Source organism: Echeneis naucrates, chromosome 21 (assembly GCF_900963305.1).
Source record: "Echeneis naucrates chromosome 21, fEcheNa1.1, whole genome shotgun sequence".
Classification (NCBI taxonomy): Eukaryota; Metazoa; Chordata; class Actinopteri; order Carangiformes; family Echeneidae; genus Echeneis; species Echeneis naucrates.
In genome coordinates this window covers 16,355,798-16,381,863 of record NC_042531.1, presented here as the reverse complement: position 1 = coordinate 16,381,863, position 26,066 = coordinate 16,355,798, and the positions used below count along the sequence as shown (strand labels likewise).

General features: G+C 38.5%; 1 protein-coding gene across 6 annotated transcripts in view; it reads right to left on the bottom strand.

Annotated features, from left to right (window-relative positions):
- The window catches only part of LOC115061625 (partitioning defective 3 homolog B-like), a 180,095-nt gene that overhangs the window by 102,889 nt on the left and 51,140 nt on the right, over positions 1 to 26,066 (bottom strand). For 5 of the 6 annotated variants that reach the window (XM_029530048.1, XM_029530045.1, XM_029530046.1 and 2 more), the window contains exons 6-12: positions 24,880 to 24,950; positions 18,570 to 18,653; positions 17,499 to 17,624; positions 13,149 to 13,398; positions 11,864 to 11,972; positions 10,525 to 10,664; positions 10,241 to 10,369 (exon numbers count right to left, since the gene is read on the bottom strand). In XM_029530048.1, the coding sequence (XP_029385908.1) occupies positions 10,241 to 10,369; positions 10,525 to 10,664; positions 11,864 to 11,972; positions 13,149 to 13,398; positions 17,499 to 17,624; positions 18,570 to 18,653; positions 24,880 to 24,950 (909 nt within the window). Of the gene's footprint in view, positions 1 to 10,240; positions 10,370 to 10,524; positions 10,665 to 11,863; positions 11,973 to 13,138; positions 13,399 to 17,498; positions 17,625 to 18,569; positions 18,654 to 24,879; positions 24,951 to 26,066 lie in introns of all 6 variants that reach the window. The other variant, XM_029530049.1, reaches the window with a different exon arrangement.

Sequence of the window (26,066 nt, the reverse complement as noted above, 5' to 3'; positions counted from 1 at the left end):
ACAGAGAACCAGCCTGAATTTATAGATGAAAAATGACTACAATAAACCAAGAGAGATGGTGGAAAAACATCAACCAAGAGGGGGATATAGATCAGTAAAATATTAGAAACAAAGAAAGCGAGTGGATCCCGTTAGATGAAAATGTTTGCTTGAAGCTTATGAAAGCTCAGTGGGAGACAGCGCGGTTCCACTACGTATAGATTGTACTTGAAAGGGTATGACAAGTTAAAGGCATTTCATGACAGAGCATTTTTTATTGTAAATACATAAAGAGCTCCAATGCATGCTTTTTCTAGGGAAATCTTAGATTTTAACAGGAAAATAAACAGCTTTGCATGAGTCGTTGTAAGATGTTATATTACATTTTTAACAGCCATTTGTATTTAAACCACAAAAAGGACTTTAAGTATGGTTACCTATTTTAAAGGTGTTGAATAAAGTTACTGGATAAACCGTGTGCAGCATATTTGGCCATTCTGTTTCATAATTTCAGATGGACAGTGGAAAATAGTATAAACACTGTCTCTTGAAACCCAACTGATGATGTATGTTGTAGCATTTACAGGTTGTGTTGAATGTATTTTCTGATGTTTCCACATCAGAATTTTCAGTAATTTTGTTTTTGTGGCAGTCCTTGCAATATGACTTGTGTTCATGTATTATCATTTATGTACAGGGATGTCCTGCATGATTGTTTTTGTTAGGACTTGTTTAATGAAAGTCTGTCTGTGCCTATGTGGTTGTATCCATACATGCATAAATTCAGGCAGGGAGTGTGTGTGTGTTTGTTTGCGTGGGTCAGCTGTGTCAGGTTTAGACACTGTTTGTCTGTGGGGATTGTAGGTTTAACAGCGCTAAGCCGACACAAAGTCCTCTACTCTGCAGAAAGTTGTTTTCCCTGCTGGAAAAAGTCCTCCAATCAGACTGACTGTCCAGACCTGATAGGAAGCTCTGTGACCTTGGAAAGAACTTCAAAACCCCAGAAGAGAAATGTTAGCTACTTTCTCTGTATAATTACAGGGAGAATTCATTAGTCACTGAGGTTCTGTCCAGAGTAATGTCATGATTTAGCAACTTGTAAGTTCCCCTGAAGCGGCTACATTCTTTTATTATCTGATTTAACCTCCCTACTTTGTTTTATTAATTTTTTTCTTGTACTCAGCATGGGACATTACCAATGCTGGAATAAATTTAGAATGAATGCTGCTTTACTGTAGAAAAGTTTGAAGCAGCAGTTCTCAGCTTGGGGGTCAGGACCACCCACAGGGCTGTGAAATGTTTTATGGAATCTGAGGAAAATATGCAAATATATGTAAAGTTGTTTTTCTGGGTGATGAATTCAATTTTCCTGTAAAACAATGAATAAGCACAGCCCCCAGGCTTCCTCTGATAATTTATCAGAGAACAGGCCTATGAGGAATGTCCAACCTGAGTGCCCTGTGACTTTTTATAACCAAGTGAATAGAAAGCGAAACCTGCTACTATTTTATGGCTGAACTCAGTAAATAAATAAATAAATAAAATAAAAATGGCAAATCAAACAAGGCCTTTCTATTTCATTCATGGGAATTTCTTTAAAATGTGCGCACACAAAGACGCATACACACGGGAGTAGAAAAAGGGTGCAAACACTTTGTATTGTAAGTGCATGCTGTAATTTCATGGAACATTTCTGTTATTTCAGCCTCATTACTAAGATAGGTGGTTATATCTGTGCGTAATACTAAAACAATAAACAGTGATGTGCTTTCTGTTTGTGGCTAGAATGGTGATTTTGTCTTTGCTACATAAAGCCTATCAAAGGTTAATGCAAAAACATTTTGCATAGATGAGCCCTCTCATGCTGGGCATCCAACATTTCAGCAAGCTGTCACGATGATGGATCAACAAATAAGATGTTATTAAAAGGACAACTTGGTGTAGGTGTTTGAGAGCAAACTGTGCTGTTTTATCAGACTTAGCCAGAGAGCCGTGCATTAGAGAAAGATGTAGAAACCAATTATGTGAAACTTAAACTTGCATATACTGAGAAAGTGGGGAAAAAGAGAGAAAGGTGAAATATAAAATGAAAGAGGAGATAAGAATAGTGATCAGAATTTTAGTTCGCACGTGAATGAGTATTATTTGGGTATGGTTTAATACGATGCTGCTATAAACTCTTCGGTCCCTCTGTGTTTGTGGGTAAGGACACCCACTCTCAGAAACATGTTATTTTAATGACTACAGGTCGCAGATGCCATTCCACTCGGTCATGCAGAGATGCTGTGTATGTTTGTCTGTGTGTATGTGTGTGTGTGTGCGTGCGTGTGTCAGTAAAAAGCCCCATGCTGTGAGAATGAATGTCCAAGGATTCATTTTACAAGGCCAAACAGCAGCAGCAATTGTGCTTCAATGCAGCAGTAGATTTGACAACTTGTGCGTGCGTAGACACACACACACACACACACACGGAGGCAAATATACACTGTGCTGGGAAGCAGACAAGTAGACACACACACACACACAGATGACTGGCAGGCATGACAACAGTCAGTGACACACCAATGGAACAAAGCTTGACATTATAGGCTACTTTTCAGACTTATGAAAGCAACTGTCCTATCACTGGCCTCTCAAGACAGGCCCCCATTGTCCAGTCGTCCAAACCCTATACTAATGGTCAAGGTAAAGGCTGGAATGGGACAACTACAGACAGCAATCTTAGAGTCAGTAAGGACCACATACAACACCAAAGAAAGAGAAAGGACAAGGGGACAAAAAAGGCTGAATAAATACATAAACACAGGAAAAGGGTGAAGAGAGAAGAGACTGACGTCATGCGACTGAGGCAATGTTTCCCAATTAGTAGTTGCTCTGACATATTGAATTCTACTCAGCGTTAAGTGATGCCTGTTTACCACACATCTCTGGATTGAAAGGCATCCTGGGTAGAGCACCCCAGTGGATCAAAGCACAGGCCCAAAGGTCTTTATTTACCCTAGAGAGAGGTTTTTGTTCAACTACCCGCACACCGATATGTTGTTGGTGTTCTTCATTAGAATGTTCTCATTTTCAGCTGCTTCAGTTAGGTTAAAATTAATACATTTCTCGTGAACTCAATCCTTCCTTTAACTAACTTTAACCTTTAACTTTCAGATTAAAAGCCCTTTGGCATTACAGTGGAGATTAGCCCTTTATCTGTTAGCATTTAAACAACTTCTATTGGTGTGCTGCATTAAGGGAATTGTTTAATTTCTGGTTGTTGGTCTTTCTGCTGTTTATTCTCTTGCTCTTTTGCCATAACAAAGGTGATGCTCAGTGAATTGGAAGCCCAACTTCAATTCCCTGCCTACTCAGAGTAGCCACGACAGCTGGGTGACTGCATGTAATAAGAGGTGCAACCCCAAGCCGGTTCACACCTATGCACAGTCCATGTTAAGGGTTAAAATGTCTGTGGGGAGAGCACTACGGGGACCAGCCATAGTGTCTAGGCGATGGAAAGGCACTGATTGGAGAAGGGATACAGACGCTGCGTACTCTGATGCCAATGCTCCCCTGTAGTTAAACAAGTGCAGTGCTTGTGGCGTCCCTGTACGCTTTCCTCTGGAGCGCTATATTAAAGGTCACTGCATGCAGGGTAAGCAGGCCCACAGGTCCAGTGAAATCTACAGCAGATGTTGGCAGCACAGGGTTCCTTTTCCGAGGCTACAAGTGGTCACGGGCCGTCACGTTGTAATATGGGACTGTGGTGTGGGCTGGGCAGCCGTCTGTTCATGTGCCGAAACCCCCCACATGAAGACCAAATTGCTTCTTGGCAACAGCTTGTGAATTATAGCTGTTGTCTCTGCACTTTAAAATGAATCTTTTACAGAGAATGTCAGTCTGCTCTCGGTTATTATTTGATGACATTTGACTGTAACTGGTGGATGTGGGAGCACAAGCAGTAATACTGTACGTTTTGCTTTTAAAGTCTCAAAAGCTGTGGGCTTGTGTATACCTCCACCCAAGAAAAACTCTCTTTCCAAAAATTACCAGAAATGCTGAAATCCTTACTCTACACATGTTCTATCCATTTTGGGCTAAGAATCCAAATTTATAATTGTGAAATATAGTTTATATTTTTTATTTATACATCAAACCATTGACATAAAATTTATCAAATCATATTGTGCGCCTGTGAAAATGCAGACATTCAGTGCTGACTTTTCACCTCTGACTTCAAGCTTTTAAAGGATGTAAAATTAAATTTGTCATTTGTAAACTTGTTTTTTGTTTTTTTTTTTTTCCCCAAAAGGTTAAATAAAACAAATTCAATGTGTTATCTAGTGGTTTAGAGCCTTTGTGTAGGCAGGTTTTTTTACTTTCACTTTCACCCAATTTCATTCTTAAACACCAAAATTAACAAACATGTCTGTGTCACTGTTCTTCATTGGTAAGATAGAAAAAGATCTGTTCCCAAAATTCAATACAACACAAACTTCAAAACAAACTGTTGCACTGCCTCTGACATAAGCAAAGGTTTCATTTGTTAAGAATGAGAGCACAAGCTTACAACACCCATGCTGATCCCAAGTGACTTGAAGCCACAATTGAAATGTATGAGCCGGTGTTGTGCTGACGGCTTAAAGGCACAGCAGCGACTGTAGATGATAGGATAATGAAGACTCTAAAACACCTTCAACAAACAGCGGAGAGATATGATAGGAGACGGAGAGCCAAAGAGAGAGCGAGAGAGAGAGGGAGAGAGACATGATACCCCTCTCTCCACTGGGATGATGGCAGCTCCTGCAGAGACACCAAGCTGCCAGGGAGTTTGTGTATGTGTGTGTGTTCATACACAGGTCTCTGAGGGTGTAACAGATGGGGGATCTACTGTAGTGATTCTGTGAGGTCACGTTGGTGACGATATTAGCGAGATGTAGCACACACAAAAACAGACAGCAGACTGCAAAGAAGTGCACAGACGCACAATGCCTCACACATAGACAGTGACTGCAGTGGTGATGGATGGGGAATAAATGAATGAAGAAACTGTTCAATAAAGTTGCTTTGTTTTGAATCTGCTCTGTCACCAGCTGCCAACTATTTAGTGATTTGTCAGAGTGTGTGAGGAGCATCTGGCACTAAGGAGAATGTTTCCTAGTGTGGAAAAAAGAGGAAGGACAGACAGGACACTGTCTCGCAGCTCATCAAGTACTGGATCCCAAAGGCAGAGCTATACAAATAGCCTGATGGAATCACACTTCAACCTTTTATTCAGTATGAGGAGTCAGTGTGTGTTTGCGAATCGTTCATATTCATATAGTCAACTGTCTAATTTTTCACAATACATGTTTTTGTATTCATGATGAGCTAGATGGAAAGGAATATAGTGTGAAATGTGTACATTCTAATAATTATAGTAAAAATAAATTAAATATAGTATCTATTTTGAATAATTTGCTTCGTACATTTGATGTTGATGTGATATTTACAAGGAATTTGTGTCAAGGCTGTAGTCGACTCAGCAGGTGGATGTACACTTGTGGTAAACAATTGCGGAATTGAATGTCAAATAATTAAAAAAAATGACTGTGTGTGTGTGTGTGCGTGTTCATCTGTGCGGGGGTGAGTGCATGTGTGTAGAGGTGGTGTAATGTCTTTGTTCAACAGCAAGCACACACTTTTGCTGACAACACCAGATGGTGGGCTAAAATGAGACAACGGAAGAGGGGGAGGAGACGAAAGACAAGATCCTTCCATCACTTCATCATCATCCTTCTGTTTCTTCTCCATAAACATGACATAAACCTTCTTATAAAATCATTAACAGAACTGTCATCACATTGTGATTTATATTTATCTGAAAATGCTATAAAATGTGTTGCTGTGCATAAGGTTTCATGTAAATTGATCAACTTAAACTCATTACAAAAATCAATAAGAAATAGGATCATATAAAACAATATCACACAAGGATTTGACACAACATATTTTGTTATGCTTTTGGCGGGAGTAAAAAGCTGTTGACCAATGAGGATATGCCGATTCTCAGCAAAAAGAGGAAAAATTGAAAAAAAAATATATGTTGTCGTATTTTATTAATATATCTTAATATATATATATTTTTTTTTCCCTCTCTTTTTTGCCTCCCCTTGGCCATGGTAACACACAATGCCTTTTCCAATGAGGTTGCCATTGGAGGATTTAAATTTCAAGGCTTTTCTCTGTTTTGTGAATTTATGCTCAACATTCACACAAAAAAGTGGGGTAGAGTGGCAACCAGCCATCTCATCTAATCTCACTGAAAACATGATTACAATTCATCATATTTACGGCAGCAAAGTAAGTGCAGGTATGCACTGTAAACAGACTTTCACACCCATGCCCTTGGTTCCCAGCCAAATATGAGGAAACTGCAATAAGCATTAGTACCATTTTGGTATATTACCTGTGCTACGTTGGGATCAGGCTGCCCCAACCAACCAAACTCATATTCACAAGTGAGGGTAAAGGTCAGATTTAAAAAAAATAATAATAACAATAAATAAATACATGTAACATTTATATCTGTCTGCACATGGCTGTTTTCTGTGGCAGCAGGAGGTCTACCAAAAATTGGCAGAGTTGTGAAGAAGCTTTGTGAGAATAATGTGAAAGAGACATTGCAAAACCCTGAAAACACTAGCTTGTGAGGTGAAAGTATACTTTAAAGCGTATGCTTGACTTTGAGGTGTGAGAATACAAACATTGTGGGAAATTCTTTGCTTTAATACACCTTCAAAGTATCTCTAAGATTTGATAGCTTCTGCCTTGTATCATATTCCAGTCATGGACAAGTGAGATATTGAACATCTTTTTAAAAGGTTAAACAATGGTGGTCCCTTCCAAAAGTGTCTCCTGTTACAATGGGAGAGTATTGTGATGTCACATTGTTGGTCAAGGTTTAATAAAGCTGTTGCTGCAAAAACTGCATGACCATGATTGAAAACAACATTGACTGATACTTTCTATGTCTAGCCTAGAGGCTAATATCCTGCCTGTGAGCCTTTGGCATGAGACAAACTCTAGAGGACAGTCATTATCTGTACCACCAAGATAAGAAAAAAATACATGTACAATTATTGCATGTACTGAATTTTTGCTAAAGGTCAAATGACCCCCGTGCTTTTGAAAAGCTTAGAACAGTTTTGCTGCCAAGACATATCTGACTTCCTCATTTTATCCTCACCTCTTAGCCTCATCAGTCACTCTCACCAGCTTTTCAGTAATACACTATTCCTTTTTTCTTCACTTTATGCACTTGCTCTTAAAAATTGTGCTGTTGAGAAAGGTGAAATCTAGTGGGTCCTCCTGTCTGCCTGGAGGAGAGGGTGAGGACAAAAGAGAAACAGGAAGATAGAGGCAGACACAGATAAGTTTGTCGACTCAGATTCCAAACATAGCACTAGAATTATCACCTCATATTTGTATGCCTCCTCCAAACCAGAAAACATGCAGTAAATATGGTCACAATCTCTCCTTCTTTTGTTAGAACATTATGATGTCACATATATATATATATATATATATATATATATATATATATATATATATATATGTGTGTGTGTGTTTGGAATCTGAGTCGACAAACTGTGTGTGTGTGTGTGTGTGTGTGTGCAAATATACATATATATATATATATATATATATATATACACAGCATCATCTTATGCTATTAGACAGTGTTAAATTATGTGTCATAATTCTTAAATGAATTCATAGGTTTATGTGTTTTGTGACTTTTGTTGGCCTTGGCTGCACTCAGTGTAGAGGTATAAACTGCAAAATGTTGAACAGCATCAGCACACACATACAAGTGGTGTCAGAGGGTTTGTAAAATATTTTATCTTCTTTCTTATCACAAAGTACCAAGTCCAGAGCAGATTCCTTGCGAGTTTTACCATTTTCTGGTTTGCAATTCCTCAATCTCAATATCTGTACGAACACAAACACACCACAATGATGTATTGTAGCTAGGCTTAGACTGCTGTAGAGAATCTTAAGCTCACCTATGTAATTAATCAGTACGCACTGTCAACTGCAGTGTCAAACCATCCATTTTTCATTGACACTTTATTTTCAGGGGACAGCAGGTGAACTAGAGACTTATAAGTCTGTTTTCAACCAATACCTCTCTTTCATACCGTTTTCCACCAATAGTGTCCTATTCTGCTCTGATATAATACACAATCTTAGTCATTAAAATTCAGCAATAGCTAATCTGGTAATGCGACTTGTTTTAGAATTACAAAACCGCAATAAAAGCTTTTATTGTTAATGAAGAAATTATTACCCAACAAAACAGGAGGGAACAACTAAAAAGGCTCCCCATTAGCATGACTAAGCTTGAGACCCACATCCATTTAAAATAGTTAACTTTGGAATATAACACATAATTCAGCCTTTGAATTTGATGATGCTGCACTGAGTGTGCCAAGCATCGGTCCAGTTTTATACAAACTGGTTTTAGTGAAGCAGGCAAATCATAAAATCCTCAAAATACTGTTATTACAATTCATAAATTTAGGATGCTTCCACTCCTAATCTGTTGTGAAAGCAATCAGTCAAACCAGTGTGTACTAAAAAAAACAAAAAAAAAAAACAAACACACACTTTTTTCAAAGTGGGCTCTGGTGAAATGTCTATGTGGTCTAAAAGCAAGTAAACCAAGCTAAGTATTTCGTAATAAATAGTTAACCAACTAATGAATGTTCAGGAAGCAATATTGGACATGAAAAAATTCACTGGGTGACCATGGTAACACATATACCTGTCATCTGGAATTTGATCAGAATTTGAGATTCCCCATGAGGGGCCTGATATGGAATTACAGTCACAAAACGGCTCCAGAGTGACCTGTCGTTCTTCAGAAGAGTCTGCTTTCCCCAGTTAATAACAACAATTCACCTGGGAGCGAGAAAATATCATGATTCACTCCTGCTGGGAATTGTCTACCCAGTACACTTTCAAGGGTTGTTGTCTGCGTAACAGTAGATTGTGGAGAAGTAGGAGGAGTACTACGGTAGCCCTATCATATAGCAGTGAGAGGATGGCGAGGGAAGGTATTCAGTAACATCAACACACACTGACATCTATCGTCATCACAACAAGAGCAGAGCGATGGAGTTCAGACATGCTATATGTTGAAACTCTGGACTAGATTCAACACTGCAAATTATCCTAAATGTTAACACATGTACACACATACACACAGCACATTGCTTCCCATCCTGTCTGTAGAAAGAGAATTTCCTATGGGGCTCAGGGTCGCATGCACATGCATATGTGTGTGTCATATTTTCTGGCAGCTGTTGAGGAAACATCAGTCAATAAGAGCAAACTGAGAAACAGAAGGAAAATAGACACAAAAGGCAGCATAAAAGAAAGATAACCCACAGCGATATGAGGAAAACAAGAAAACACCCTAACTAAGTGACGGACTGAGGGGAGACAAAAGCACATAAAAAATTGTGGTACTATAATATAAGAAAGTAAGACCTTGTTATTTCTCTCAATTTAAGTGCAGCAAAACGAGTGACAACTCAAGTGTTGGGGGGAAAATGAAAATAATCGACAGAGCAGCTGACAATTTGTTAAGGTAGATAGTGCAAACATCAACACACAACAGCACTCTCAGAAAAAACATTTTAAAGTTATGTGCACCGACAGCATGAAAACGTATAGAGCTCCAATTAACTACAGTGCATTCAGAGCAGATGATCATGCAGTCAGATTAAAGGAAAAAAGCACAGAAAATAGAACAGGTATGAAGAAAGAGGAGTTTATTAATAACAACTGTGTTGCAATTCTGCAAAAACAAAGTGGCAATGGTAGACCAGCACAATTTTTTACCCTTTATAATGCCTGTTAACCAGAATGGAATAATGAAACACCATCATGCATGATTACTTAAAGCTAAGATTTCATCTTACATCACAGTATATCATCAGCTAATGTCTAGCTAGTCATCTAGTATATAACAGCTAATACAGAAAAGCTTTTTTTGGCAAATATGGGTAACATCTACAAACAGAAACCTTCCTATAGGCTTCTTAATTGTGCATAATCCAGACAAGCCTGTTGATTGGACCAAAAATTGCATTATTAGAAAGAATATGAGAGGTGAAAATTACAACTGTTGATGTAGTAATAAAACCATTTTCCTCAAGAGCAATTACTGACCCACCCAATCTCAATCAGAAAGTCTCCCTTTCTTTCGTTTACAATATAGCATTCTTACCATCTCTCTGGGCAGGAACATGTCTTCCTGTCGTAGGATCACTAGGCACACACTCTCTCCCTGCCGCGTGCTGCGTAGCATACACACCAACTCCTCTTGGCCCACACCTGTGATATCCACACCATTTACCTAAACATGGGCCAAAAAAAAAAAAAAAAAAAAACACCAAACCACCAGCGTGACTATACATTTTTAGGTTATTTTTCCCTTTTGATTTGCAAAATGCTGGGTTACAGTGATGATGATTATAATTGTGCAGGTCTCAACAATCACTTGCTCTGTACCTCCAGTATCCGGTCTCCAGACTGCAAGCGCCCATCTTTCACAGCAGCTCCACGTGGCAAAATGTTTTTGACTAGAATGGGACCAGGACCATGGACTGAAGAGTCTCTAGTTACCACTGTGAAACCAAGACCTTCTGAGCCTAGAAACACATATCCAAACACACCCAAAAGAATGTGATTTAAGACTTAAGGTACAATGTGCAAGCAAGAGTAACACTCCTGAGTCACTGTCAACACACAAAATATCATATGTGGTTGTTAAGTCCCTGTCTTGTTGAGGCTTTCCAAGAAAAAAAAATCTATCCATCCTCACAAGCGCATGTATGTACATGCATGCACACGCGCGCATACATATACATATACACACACACACACACACACACACACACACACACACACACACAGTCCTGAAAACTTCAACACAGTGCTGTTGACTCAGCTCCCAAGTACATTCTCTGAGTGTGATCATTTAAAGCCTTAGGATATTGTGTGTATGTGGTGTTTTAAACCCTTTAGCCATAGCTGCTGCTACAGTATCTGCAGGTGTGAGGGTTTTAAAAAATGGGTTCAGGTGCAGGGCGAAGAAGAGGGAAAGAAAATGAGGAAGCAATGAAGTAAAAGTAAGAGAGGACTGAGCGCAGCACAGTGGAAATGTTCTGGAAAGAGTAGTGATGAAGATTAAAATAGTGACAGGTGCACATACCAAAAAACACTCATGCACATTCACACGTGTACAAAACGGCCACACAGAAAGAGACTGGTTGTGTTTTATAGACCTCATTTAGTCCAGTCTCTTTAACAGAGCCAAGTCAGCAGTTTGGTCCAGTATGAATTTATATCAGCAGAAATGAACAGATCAATAAAGACTTAATAGACCCTGAAGAAAGGGACTCAGGGAGATTGAGAGAGGAAGGCTGAGAGGAAGGAGAGTGAGCCAGGGAACAGAGAAAGGAATATCTATAATAATAAACACAATGCTGTGCATAGAGCCAGAGACATCAAGCGGGTCAATTATCTACATTCAAAAAAATGAGACTGAAAGGAAAAAAAAAAAATGCAGGATAAATAGAGATGAAAGAATAGATGTGTTTCCACAAATTATTGTAGTTCTACCTGAATCTGCATAACCTCATCTGGCATGCATACAGCAAAATTTTAGTTCTTATACACCCCTAAGGCTGGGCTTTATGTATATGGCATCAAAAGGCATGAGCTCTACAGCCCTCTCTCGTTTTCACAAATCTGTGAACTAAATAATATATACAGAATAATGTTCATGTGAGACTCTTAGAAAGAGTCTGTAACACTGTGTGAGGGAGGCTCTCAGGCTACTTATCACCTTTCTTTAAATCGATCCTCAATCTCCGTCCTCCTCTCTTATTGGTCACCAAGCTGGAGAGGGCTGGACTATTCTTAAGGAGGGGGCTCTCACTCCTGGCCTTGGGGGTCTAGGTAGAGAGAGAACAGCAATCAAGTCATTTTACTGACCTAAATGCATTAAAGCATAAGGGTACAAGAAGGATGTCCACACAAGTCTAACTATTCAAATGGACCATTAGCATATTTTACATTTCTCTAGTTTGTTACATTTGACTTGCATCATTTCTAATGAGTAGAATGCTCTGTGAACTGTGAAATTTAGTTATTTCCTTCATAACACATATGAAAAAATAGAGTGAGATGTTATTTGTTAAGCAGACTAATAAGCTATTACACAAAATTGACCACATATGACTAATTGTTAATGTTATCCATTTCCTAAACTCTGATTGCATCTGGAAAATTATTCAAAGTAATTGTGAAAAGAAGGCATCAATATACAGTGTTAAACTTGTATGAGCTGTATTTTTAAGTATGAAGGCATTATGAATAGAAAAACAATGCAGAGGAAACTGTGCTCCAACATCTTCATTACAAATTTGCCCCCCAACACCACCAAAGAAATAACTCAATAAGATGATATTCAGCTGTTGCTAAGTAACTATTGCCTCTGCCAGCTGTTGCTCCAATGTCAGCCATGTCACTATGGTGATGCCGACACCACAATTGCATATGGTTGCAATAGGAACCAAGTTACAATAACGTGGGGTTCGTACTGGTTCTAGCTAAATATATACTGAGCCATGAGCCAGAAGCTGTATATTATGTCCAGAGGGTCGGTGGATCAAGTGAGATTGGAGGAGGCTGCTAGGCTTGTATGTGTTCTAACAAAAACAGAAGTTTATCAGAGGGGAAAGTGGCAGAGGTTTGAGCTCTTTTACTGATGCAAATCAAAGTGAAAGTGACTTCACATCTGTTATTATTAAAACCCTAACTTCTTGGCAGCGTGGTTAGTCAAATGGTTATGCCACATTATTGTCACGTCAGGGGTTTAATTCTGATCAGGGACCAATGCTAAATGTCATCCTCCTCCCACTCACTCCCTGCTTCCTGTCGACCTCTCTGCCACTGATTGTCTAAATAAAGGCACAAAAGGTCCCAAAAATTAATACTTAGAAGTTTTGGTTTTTTTTTTAACTTTTCAGCCCATCTTAAAATGTATACAGTCGGATTTAAGAAGACTGTTGGAGAAAGCTCACAGATCAAGTGATCCACATGATCCGACTTGAAATAGAGCAACTTACAGCAGGTTCCTGAATGGGGCCATCTTCTGCCAATCGTGTGGGTGGAGTCTCTGCGCGCTTAAACACAGGTTTTGCTTTGACAGGCGGCGGTTCTTTGTTCTTTGTTATTCGGGGGCTGCTGTCGGGACCAGCACTGTTGCCAAACAGCTGACCGATTAGACTCTTCTCATAGCCTTCTTTGTTGAAGGAGGGAACTACTTCCAAGCGGACAACTGGGGAATGCATTGCCTGCCGAAACACCTCCTGGGCTCTGGGAGGGTGAGAGATATATAGCAGATATATAGCAGGAAAAAAGTAGTGCTCGACTATAGGGAAGAGTTTTAAGTGAGATAGGCATCCTCCATATTCATACTAATAAAGCTAATCTTGCAATTAATCACAATTGCATACACTTTAAATAGTTATCAATTTCTGACAAGAAGAATTGTCAAGTTATAATTAGGAGAAATATAAAATAAAATAATACAAATTTGATTACAAATGACAAATTAAATAAAAGTTAATTGTTAATGAATATAAATGGGGTCTAATTTTCCACTTAAATATATATAGATTTTAAGTGATTTGTCATTTCCAATAATTAATTATTTTCATTGGCTTTTTTTTTTTTTTTTTTTACATTAACGATTAGCTCCCCTCTTTAATGTGAGATATAACAAAAACCTGTTCATCTCTGTCACCATGACAGAGACTTTGACAGAGTTTGATTGATGACATCTGGACAGTGTTCAAATGTACAAGTGATTCATGTGTTTGCCACACACTTTGTCTTGCAATCAGTGACATAGAAGCCTCTCATGTTACAGCAGCAAATAGAAAAGACAGCCCAGTTTGATTCCTGATCTGCCAGACTCTTCGTTACTTTGCATTTGTAATATTTCATTTTCTGTTCTGTCAGTAATCTTTTGAAAAATGCATCAAACAACAGTTTTCCATACAAGCACACCACTGTACTACTGCTATAAGTGCCGTGTTGCTTTTGGGGATGTCTGGGATGTGGTCCATAAGTTGTATTTTATTAGTTAAGTGGTCTTTCAGTGGCCACAAAAATTTCAAGAAATGCTGATCTGAGCAGAAATTAAGATGATACTGAGTTTCTTGGCAGGCCCCTAGTCATGATACACAGGAATCTGGTGCATTTTATGCAGCTTGCACACTTTTTTGTTTTAAGGCTGCATGTGTGAAAATCATTGCCAGTGCTTATTTGTGAAGTCTAATGTAATGTCAATTCTATGTCAATGTACATCTGTATGTATGTTAGGTTTGTGTTTGTGCTATAAAGCAGCAGATATTTCAGATATATGGGTGGTGGACAAAAAAAGATCCATGTTAATTATAACATTACAGTGTCTTGAACAACGCTCAGAAATCAGTCAAAAATATTTTTATATAACTAAACAAACATTTAGTTATACAACATTAAACACATATGTAGAACTCATGAATGTGCCATTTATTAGCTGTGGTCACTGTGCATACTTGAGACGTATGTCGATGAAACAGCCAATTGTTTCTTCTGTTGACCATGTTTATTTTTATTTTTACTGAGCTCTGGACAAGACAGAACAGGGGATGCGACAGAATGATGACATCTGTGCTAAAGGCCATTATGACCTTGTGATCTACAAAAAAGATGATTTTGCAGACAATTAGTTTCTACCGGATTATGCTAAGTATGTTAACGGGACCACTGTGTCAGAAGTGATTGGTACACACCATCATTCTCCCCAGATAACCGACAGAGAAAATCCAGTTTATTTAAATTTGATTGGATTACACTCCTATTGTTTCCTGGCTAGATTATTATTACATGTAACGATCATAATGTTTCCGTAACTGGAGACTATTGTTAGAAAGCATGTATAAAGGATATGCAGGTTTTAATAGACTAGACATGTAAGAATAGTATCGGATTGTAATAATGCGATGATAATCAATCTATCATTTGATCACCAGAGCAAATCAGATGTGCTTTATTCTTGTGTACTGCACATTTACATGGATATGCACTTTCTTCATAAGTATAACATACAATACTGTGCAAACGTTTCTGGCAGGTTTGAAAAAATGCTGTACAGTAAGAAAGCTTTTAAAATAGAAGTTTTAAGTTTATTTATTATCAATTAACAAATTGCAAAGTGAATGAACTGAATATAAATCTAAATCAAAGCAATACTTGATTTCAATATATTATTTTTGAAAGCAATCTTACTATAGTATACAGCCCTGCTTCATGCCTGCCTAAAACTTTAGCACAGTACTGTACATTGAGTACTTGATCTGTTTTAGACACTGTGCATAAAATATAAAACTAATGTACCCATTATACCTGCCAGTCTATACAAAGTGCTGAGTGCCCCACTGATATTTCCCTGCATTTAAATGCAAAAGGGAACTTCACTGAATGATGCTGTAGGTAAGAATGATCTCTAAGAGGGTGTCAGTCTGTGTGTGTGTGTGTGTGTGAGATTAGGGATGGGTGGTCATCGCATCTTCATTCTTCTCACACAGGATTTGCATATTAATACCGTTAAACACATTAGGCTTGCTAAGCAAGTGCTTGTGTCACACCTTGCTCAATGACACTTGAAGTGATTTTCATTATATTGAGACCACAATACAGTACAATGACACTAGATGTGAAAACCGTGTGTGTGTTGACGTGTGTATTTGAATCATTGTGTTCAGATGATATCATTGTTGTCCCTGATTGGACAACGTCCGCAGCCACATTTGTGTGAAAAAAGATATTATAATCAAGCAGGCTACCTCAATGAAGCTGCCAAGCCAGGACAATGGCAGTGTGTGTGTCTGTTTGTGCGCAAGTTTGGATTTAAACACTCACGAGGATCAGTGGCCTATCAGTGGCCTACTTGCACATATTTCACTGGACCAAGCTGCGCATCCCAACACACCTGCCATGAAAGAACAATACTGGCAAGCGTGTGTGCAGCTGTGTGCTTGAACAGATACTGAGACTTTGGAAGATGCAAACCTGAAAATGGAAAAATTAACAAGGAGTCTGCTCTGGTGCGCACATAATCACAATTAAACCTGTTGATGTTAAGAAATAATGTAGATATATGTTCTCCAAGAATTGTCTTAGTTCAGTTTGTCCTACATGCAGGACGTGTGTTTTACACGTGTTTTACACTGAATGCCTACTGCTGACAAACTGTATCTCTGTTTGCATGTATGTGTGAAGAGTGAGACACCTGTTTTGGAACAATAGGCAAAAAGCCTCCCAATGATAATCCCTTTACCTACAGTGCAGCGTAAAATACCTCGCATATAATCTTATTATCACACTGGGCAGTGGACAAGTACTGTTGCTTGGACTACGTAGACGTGTTAATGTGTGATCATCATTGTATTATCCACATCCGTCCTTGTCATTTTTAGTGTGTCATTTTAATGATTCATAATCACGTTACATTTCCAATTACACCTACGTTAATGTACTTCAATGTTATGGTAAGCAAAGTATACAAAGAAATGTCTGGTCTCAAATAAATTTTGAATAAATCTTACTTTGCGGAATGACATGGAAAGTGCAGACACACAAACGCCAGCTTTAACTGCCACACACACACACACACACACACTTTTCTGCTGTTCCCAGTGATGCCACTACATGATGCCACAACAGTGATTATACAAGCCCTCTGTCAACAGAAAGGTAAACAAGGCATGAAAAAAAGCAACAACAGCAGTGAGGAATAACAGAAGACTTCCCTCCAACAGGTTTTGTGCATGCAGCCCTTACTCTGGCACACACAGAGAAATTGTTTTTCTTAAATTTTTCAGATAGTGGTAAAATAAAATCCTAGTGGGTGGCATCTACAACTGTAAAGTAGCTTAATTTGATGATCAAATCTACATTGAATAATTAATACTAACTCTGGTCTACTTTTAATGATTTTTTTTTTCTCTGTAGCAGTACAGATAGGCAATTCAGTCTACGTTAACTGGTCTGGGAAGAAGGCTCTCATCTCCATTAAAACATCAATAAAGTATTAGCAGATAAACTAAACTTCCTGCATAGGTAGGCATCAATGGAAGAAGGCTTTCTTGTTTTTAATGCTAACATAATCCTCCTTAATAAATAGGCCCAGAATACCTTCCTAACAAATGCTGTGTATTACTACATGTGCATATTTCCCGCTATGTATATATTTATTTTATTTCCTAAAGAAAATGTGAGAAACATTCCAGTACCATGTTGTAACTTGATCATCTCAATAACTGTACAGAAAGTTGCATTAGCTTGATATCCAATTTAATTAATGAATTGACTGAATGATTGAACTGTTTAATTTCAGCTGCATAGACAAACTGTGTTGAACTCACTGGCTAAATGTCTTGTCTATCAGGTCAGTGTTGTTGATCTTGACTATGCACTCGTCCTCTTGAAACAAGCCCTCCTTTCTGGAGCGACTCTCTTCCTCCACACCACGAATGAACAGACCAAGAGGCCTAAAATTGTACAGAGAGAAAAAGGGAGGTTACAAACTGCATATGCTGTTCAGCATAATTTTTTAAGTTTTTGTAATATCCTTGTACACATAAATGGCAGAGAACTCTCAGTTTGAGTGCACAGGTTAGTGGATAACAGGACATGGACATGCACTCGCACGCAGGCAGACATGCACACACACGCACGCACACACACACACACACACACACACACACACAGTCAGGACAGACAGGTGAGAAGGCATATGCATTTACATATGGAGAATAAGATGGTAGGATGGACTGAAAAAACAACTAGTATTCTGAGTCCACAACTTCCGAACTAAAACACGCTTAACAAATCTGAAACGATGACAGCGACACAAAAAAAAAAAAAAAAACTTGAGCTCCAAAAGGATGAAAGAAGGTTAAAAGGTGATAGAGATTATGGTAAATGGTGAAAGATAGAGTAGGTGTTCAGGAAGTTGCGAGGAGGGGACAGAGGCATACTGAGCAAGAGCGGAAAAAGAGAACAGAGAGAGAATGGGGTGAGGAGCTTAAAGAGGAGATTGGTGGGGTCAGGTGAGTCATGAGAACAGCCATAAAGTTCATCCTGCTTTCCTTAAGGAAATCCCCATTCCACTGTCTGACTGTCACACAGCCTTTTAAGAGTCCTACATTGCTGTGCAATATTCCTTTTCTTTTTCAGTCTGCTTATGTGTATGTGTGTGTGTGTGCCAATTTTGTATGCTGTTGCTCAACGGACCAGAATTTCTGGTCAGAAGTGCAGAACAGGATGACACAAAAAAAAACTCTGGGATGTATAGTTGCTTGGAGATAGACAAGGCTTTCTAAGGTCAAAGGGCAGAATTAGGCCTTGCATAAATATCTATCTGTTCTTGTATCCACAAAACTGTCATTGAGAGTGTGAATGCATTGCTGTACATTAGTGTGGAAAAAACTCACCGTCCACTGAGTGATGAGCAGTAGGGAACCACATGGATTCCCAAAGGACTGTTCTCTCCCAGGATCTCCACTGTTCTGGTCAGGCTGCACACATATCCATATCGCAGGCATCAGATTAGTAGGAAAAAAACATTACATCAGTTCAAAATTAGTAATAGTAATAGTGAAGTTGAACTCTTCTATAGTCATGGAAAAGTTGCAGCATACATACAAATCTGGCATGAGAAAGAGTGTTTACCCTCTGGAAATAAAGTGTTTAGAGGTTTTTTTACTTTATTTATTTTATAATGCAACCAACTACAGATCTTATTTCCATATTATCAGTGTAATAAAACCATATATGCGGTTCTGTAAAATAAGTTTTGTGGGTCAAGGTGGGTTTTATTTAAAAAGTGACAATTGAGAAGGAGAGGGATCACAAGTTTAAATCACAGGATGTTGGAGAGATTACACAAAAAAACCTTGTGGTGTCACACAAATACAGACACCAGAATAGAAACAGTGCTCAAAATATGTCTCCTGAGCTTACATTTGAAACCTACCATCTTAGATAGATATATCCCTATCCAGGGAAGCCTTCATTGTGTTAAAAATACTCTTTTTTGTGAAGGATTTAATCCATGTCTGTGAACCCAGCCCTTCGAGGAGGAGATACCAACGCTCTATTCAAAGTCAACAAAACTAAAGACTGCTCTGTGTGCGCACATGTTTGTCAAAACTTTTTTATTCATCTCTATGGGTTTCTTCCTCTCTTTGAATCTTTCAATGCCTCTGCCTAGTTTGGATTCATCTGCTTTACATTCTGTCTGTGTTTTAATGCGTGTCTTTGTTTGTTTGATTAGTTTATCTATCAGAACACAGCCATTAATCCCCCCGACCTTCTCTCTGCTCCCTGCGTGTGTTTTTTTCTAAGTGAGTTTATCTGTACTTAGTTTTTTTGCTCTTCAGTTCTGCCCTCCTTTCTCTCCAACTCATTCTCCCCTATTGTCTCCCTGCGTCTCTGTAGACCAACCATCCCTGCACCTCCATGTAGTGCAGTACATGTAGAGTAGATGCTGATAAACTCCAGAGAGGGTGGTTCATGATGGTGGGAGGCAATGGGGGAGAGATGCAAAGTGCAAAAACAAGCCCCTCTTGTCTATTTCTCTCTCTGTTGTCTCACACAAACACACACACACACACACACACACACACACACACACACACACACACACGCACACACTCACGACTGATGCTGCCTCATCATCACTCAGCAAATTTGAGTTAATCCAGACAATAAGAGACAAGTGACTTCAGGAAAAGGGAAGAGAGAAGACACATAAAGGCAAGGACAGAGGGAGAAACATGGGATGTATGTGGGTAGGAAGGCAGCAAGGGAGTAAGAGGGGGGGGAAGCAGAAGCAGAAAAAAGACAAGGCAGTGGGAAGGTAAGATGGATGGAATTAAGAGAGTTACACTGTGTCACAAATTAAACTGTGTTGTTCTGTATTGACATTGAAAATTGGCTTTCCGTCCACTCAAAACAGTATATACTGTATACTGTTTCTATAATATATAATGCACAAAAGACAACCTACTCTCAGTCACAAAGAATAATTAACAGGGGGATTGAAATTAGATGTGAAAAGTTTCTAGAGAGCACCGCAGAAAATGAAACAATTTTGGAAAACATGACAAGGTTCTCTATGCACCCTCCCCCGCAGGAGTCTGGTGGGTGAATAGCTGCTGACAGCAGGCCAGTGGCAGTCAGCTGGTCCCCCCTCATCCCTGAGCTCACCTTTTTTGGTTTGAGTTGTACTTTTTTTGTTTCTGGGTTGTCTACTTTTCTGTAAAAGGGAATTTCTCGAAATGTGGTTTAATCATCTAAAGGACTTTAGCTTTAAATCAAGATTTTAACTTTAAATCTTCAACACTTTGCTCACCAGACCAACTAATTCAATAGATGGGGAAAATTACATGGAACAGAATCAGAACATAGAAGGGGAAGAAATACAGAGGGGCAGAGAACTGTAGAAAATAGGGAGGGAAAAAGAAAGATTGGTAGAGAGGGAGGTCTGTAAGCAAGATATACTGAAGTGAAGGGTGGAGGAAGCATTGAATTAATTAAACAGGGCAAACGAATAGCATTAACATGAGAGGAAAAAATAACATCCACCCTCCCCTCAATCCCTTCCTGCTGCTGTGTCTCTGATCTCCAATGCTCCCACTAGAATGGACACACACACACTTGAGATCCATTTGCATGTGCTTTTTTAAATCTTGTGCGAGATGCTTGACAGGCTGCATCAATACAAAAAATGAACTGGGGGTGAGAGACAGACAAAACGGGTGAGACTTGAGAAGGAATGAGAGAGGGAGCGAGATACAAGAGAACAAGAGAAACACACACGCGCACACAGAAACACACACACACACACAGACAGGCAGGCAGGCAGGCAGGCAGGCAGGCAGGCAGGCGGGCGGGCAGACAGACAGACAGACAGACAGACAGACAGACAGAGAGAGAGAGAGGGATAAGAGCTCAGAGAGATGAAGAGAGCAGGTGTTCTCTTTATTCGCCTGCCACTTCACTGATCCTCACTATGAAAGACAGAAACACAGAGGAAAAATAACAAAAAAGGAGGATGTGCATTACCAAACCACTCTTCGTCTCAGTGCATCTCACCCTCTCATCCCTCTTCTTATTTATCATCTCCCTGTCTCTATAAGATGGCCTTCAAAGTGGAGCACACCAGAGATGTAGAGAGTAAAAGGAAGGTAAACAGGTAAAAACGCATAATACTTTGATGAATGAATGTGTACACAATTTATTGATAACAAGCATAGTAATGTCTACGTGTACTGCATTAAAGCCATTAAGACCAAATACGGAAATGATTCCTTTATTACTGAATAGGAATAAGTATGAAAATATGCTTCGATTATCAGTACAAAATATATTATGGTTGCTTCACACCATTTTTATATATCACATCTTTCTGGTTATATTCAATATCAAAGACAATAAAAAAAAAAAAATAGCAGGCTGGTCATTGACTATTTGAGATGATCAGCTGGAAAAAAGAACAACAATTCCATTTGAATGTGCCCGAAAGTGTGCGCCCATTAATTTTTCCACACATTGTTTGATCCAATGCAATTCAGAAGATTACATTTATTACTTTTACTTTTATGTCTTCAGAAAAGTTTTGTCTTCATCATCATTTTGAGAGTTCAAGATGTTAAAAAAGATTTCCTGCTAGATATTAGTTTTCAGTAGTTAGTATAGCAGGTGGCCAAGGTGACGCAATAGCTGTTTAGGGCACATAAATTCAAAGCAGACGAGTCCCCAGTTCAACTCCACCAGCCAGAATCTTTCTTGCAAGTCATTCCCACTTCTCTCTGACCCCTCCATTCTAATGAAGGTGTGAAACCGATATATATATATATATATATATATATATATATATATATATATATATATATATATATATATATATATATATATATATATATCGGTTTATATATATATATATATATGGAAAAAATTTACAGCCAGCGTGATTATAGTCAAATGACTTAGTTTTCTGTTTCTGCTATGACAGTTCAGCCTCTCTTGTTCAGATAAAAGTTGCGATGAGTTGGATTGAATTTCCTTATAAATTAATTTATCACAGTAGTGATTATACTTCAATCAGGTATGAGGTATCTAGCTAAACAGGTATGTAATACAATTATATTAAGTCAGTGCAGCAAGTTAACAATATTTGTGAATGAAAAAATTTCACTGTGAGCAACAAAAATGTATTATAACATTGCTTTTGTCCCCAAATGATTTAGCCGCAGCCTCTGAATATTATTACATATTGTCTGTTAATTACTGGAGAGAATAAAGAGTAATAATGAAAGAGAGAGTTTAACTGCAGGTCTGCGCCATGTCAGAGTTGCTTCTGCATTGTGTTTATACTGCTGTACATATGAACAGAGTGAATGAATGACAACCGGGAACAAAGCTGGAAATGAAGAAACAAAAAGGTTGAGATTACAGATGGACAGGTACAGAGTGAAAAACATACCAAGTATCTCATTACCATCACAACAGGAATCCTGACACCAGAATTAGATGGTTTGGTCTCAAAATGGCACATGAATAAACTCAGTTATCCATGGAAACCTCCTTCACATCCAGTTTGTTTTGTGCACTCAGTGAAACCTATTTACCTTTTCACCTCTTAGCTTCTAAACCACCTCCGACACAGAGCCTTATTTCACAAAGAAATATAATATAGTGTCACTGCTATTTGAATAAACCAATTTACACTAAATCTGTTTCCCCATATAAGAACGACATTTTTGGTTCAAAGGTAATGAGTTTTGTGGTGAGCATACTGTGGTTAAAATTTAGATAAGCCATTACTGTATTTATAGGTGTAGCTTCACATTCACAACGCACACAAACATACACACATTTATTTAACGTATGCTTTACCGTTCTAATATTTATAGCTATGTTCCTCTACTCATTTTGGACTTTTTTTGCAATTTCAAGGATCGTTTCCCCAACGACCACAATAACCATTACATGACTCTTACATTACTCACAGCGGAGATAGTGTGTGTGCTTGTGTGCGTACATAAGAATTTATGTTACTAAGGCTAATCAAAAGACACTGAGAATATGCGTGTCAAAAAGAATGACCTTTATAATCACTGTATTAGATTGTGTAGTACTGCATTGAAGGATAAAACCAAAAACTGTCCAATAACTCCATTTGATTCACTTGAATACAGATGTTTCATCTAATTATTTTTTTCATATTTGTTTCCCATTATTAATTGAGGTGAAAGCATTAGGTATTACAGTAATTCAATGACAGATGATGATAATTCATTAGAGATATGATAAAAATTATTTCAAGTGCCCTGGCTTTGAATGGAGAATATGCCTCAATACAGTGTGCTATTCTTCCTTGTTTAATTTTATAAGAGAACAATAAAATCATAATACTTTCCCATCTATTTTGTCATTAGTCTCATCCAGCTGTTGTTGCATGTGGTGCATGCCAAAATATGGTCAATCACAGCAAAGAGAGGGAATTAGAAATCAAGGCTTTCTACTAATAGAAACATCTAACTATCTTCCTGCAGTTAAAGTCACTGTTAAAGGAAGCATGGTCAAATGAGTGTGAGTGAGACAATACATGTGAATGATCTAATCTCTGTCTGTGCCCCCTGGGTGCAGCTGGTTGCTATGGAGAGAGACTACAACAGCAAAGGCTCATAAAATAATTCCTTCAACATTGCTCTAACTCTCTGTCTATGTTACAGGTTAACTGCATTTTATTTTGTTTCAGTATTTATGAATTAACTGCAGATTAATTACATGACCATGATGACCTTCTAATGTCTTAAACAGACTAATATGTTCTCCATTCACAGAGGTCAGTGTTTCCAGACACAGCATTACATTCATCAATGACGTAACTGCCACTTTCTCAAATTTACTGCTGTGGGTTTGTATTCATCATACTAATGCAGAGACTACCCATGGTTCCAGTGGCACTAAGAGGACAATTTTGTGTTTTATTATGTTTGGGATAGACCTTTGAGCTATATCAAGTCATATGGCTCCATGGGATGATGTGTGCTAAAACCCACCATAATAAAACCCTGATCATCAAAGAGAGACCAAAAAACAACAACAAAAAAAAACTGAATCAGAGGAGTCTATTATGTCCTTTTTCATGTTTGCAACATGTATGAAAAATGTCTGTCGCTGTTCCCCCACACCCACATAAACATGCACAATTAAAAGACTCACCAGAGGACTGCATTCTGCATCCCTAACACTTAATTAAGCATCAGGCATCAGGCATGAGGCATGCATGTGCATATACATGCATACACACCCATGGAAGTCTGTTTGCGGCTCTTTACTTGTATCGTGTGAACGTGTGATTGACTGTGTGCGTGCTTCTGTACGTGTGCATGACCCTGACCCTGTTTTTGCAGTCTTTTGTAGTGTGCTAATGATGGAGCTTCTTTTCATTAACTATATCTGTTAGGGCCTTGATCTGGATTAGAATACAGCTTTAATGAAGAAAAACTAGGGCAGAAGTAGACACATAAACATCAATACACATGAATGTAGACAAACATGCACAGAGAAAGAAAATAGACTGCGTAAAAACTATCATGCAACAGTCATATATTTTTTTGGATTATTTAACTACACAGAATTTTGTAAACGCATTGATTCAGCAAGTGAACAAGAAACAGAATGGAAACATAGCACAGCAGACGCTAGTACAGGAGAAGCCCACAAACTGACCTGCCACTGAAGGTGTGTTTGCCTTGGGCTCGGTCCACCCCTGCAAGCTTCTCCACAGCAGGACTGACTGCCTGCAAAGAACAGACACAGAATTTCTTTCAGCTTAGTCAGTGATTGGCATCTAGGGATAAAAAAAAAAAAAAAAACAATACAAAAACATAACAAAAAGCTGCAACGCTGCTGGAGCTGTCATTAAGTGCAAGAATTAATGGAAGGACAAATGACCAACAAAAAAAGACTTTGTGGATATTGGGGGACTTGTGAAGGGACAGTTAGTAGTGTAACTAAACATAAAGCTAGGAGTGAGTGAAGTGGAGAACTTAAAGGATTTGCCCTGTTTTGACTATTTAATACATTACATCCCATATGAAATCCGGAGCTCAAATACTTCTTTTCAATTAGAAAGACAAAGGAATGCATGATTAACAAAGGAACTAATGAATGAAGTGATGAGTGGAGGAGCTTCTAAATTGACGGATGGGTGGTGTACAAATAGCAATTCATATCTTAAATCAGGACGACAGTGTTGTCAAGCAATAACAAAAACACTGTCAACGGGTATGGCAACTCCGAAAAGGAGGAAGAGGTGTGACAAAGAACCATGTAAATGTGAGCCAATAATGACTATACACTCTATGTGTATTTGTGAGGAGATAAAAAGGTGAGGTCCGCAGGGACGATGTCTGATGGCATGTCACCATGTGATAGTGACAGAGAGCTGAATTAGCCAATACCTGACATGAACCATGAATGTCTTATGCAGTCAGATGCAAGAACCCTGGAATAAATCCCAGCTTTCTGAAAATAAATAACATTTTGGACATCCAGCAGTACTCTGCAGTTTTTAGATACTGCGAAGAGAAAGTATTGCTTTATTCTCCAAGTCCTTATGCCAACATTGGGCCAGAAGTGAGTCATACTGAGTGGTGCTTTTTGTAAATCCTTCCTCTAATTTTATGATCCATTGTCTAAGATGAATCTAGAACACTTGCCTAGTTCACATTTCACCTGAAGCACACAGAATACATCACGATGAATGTTGACTCAAAGTCTTTTATAGTCTTTTATAGAAGTTTTATAGATTAATTTTTTGTAATTTAACAAAAAACATAGAGGCAACTAGGGGAGGTTCTGCGTAAATATCAGACCTCTATCATCATACCTCAAGCTATTGTCAACCTTGGTGT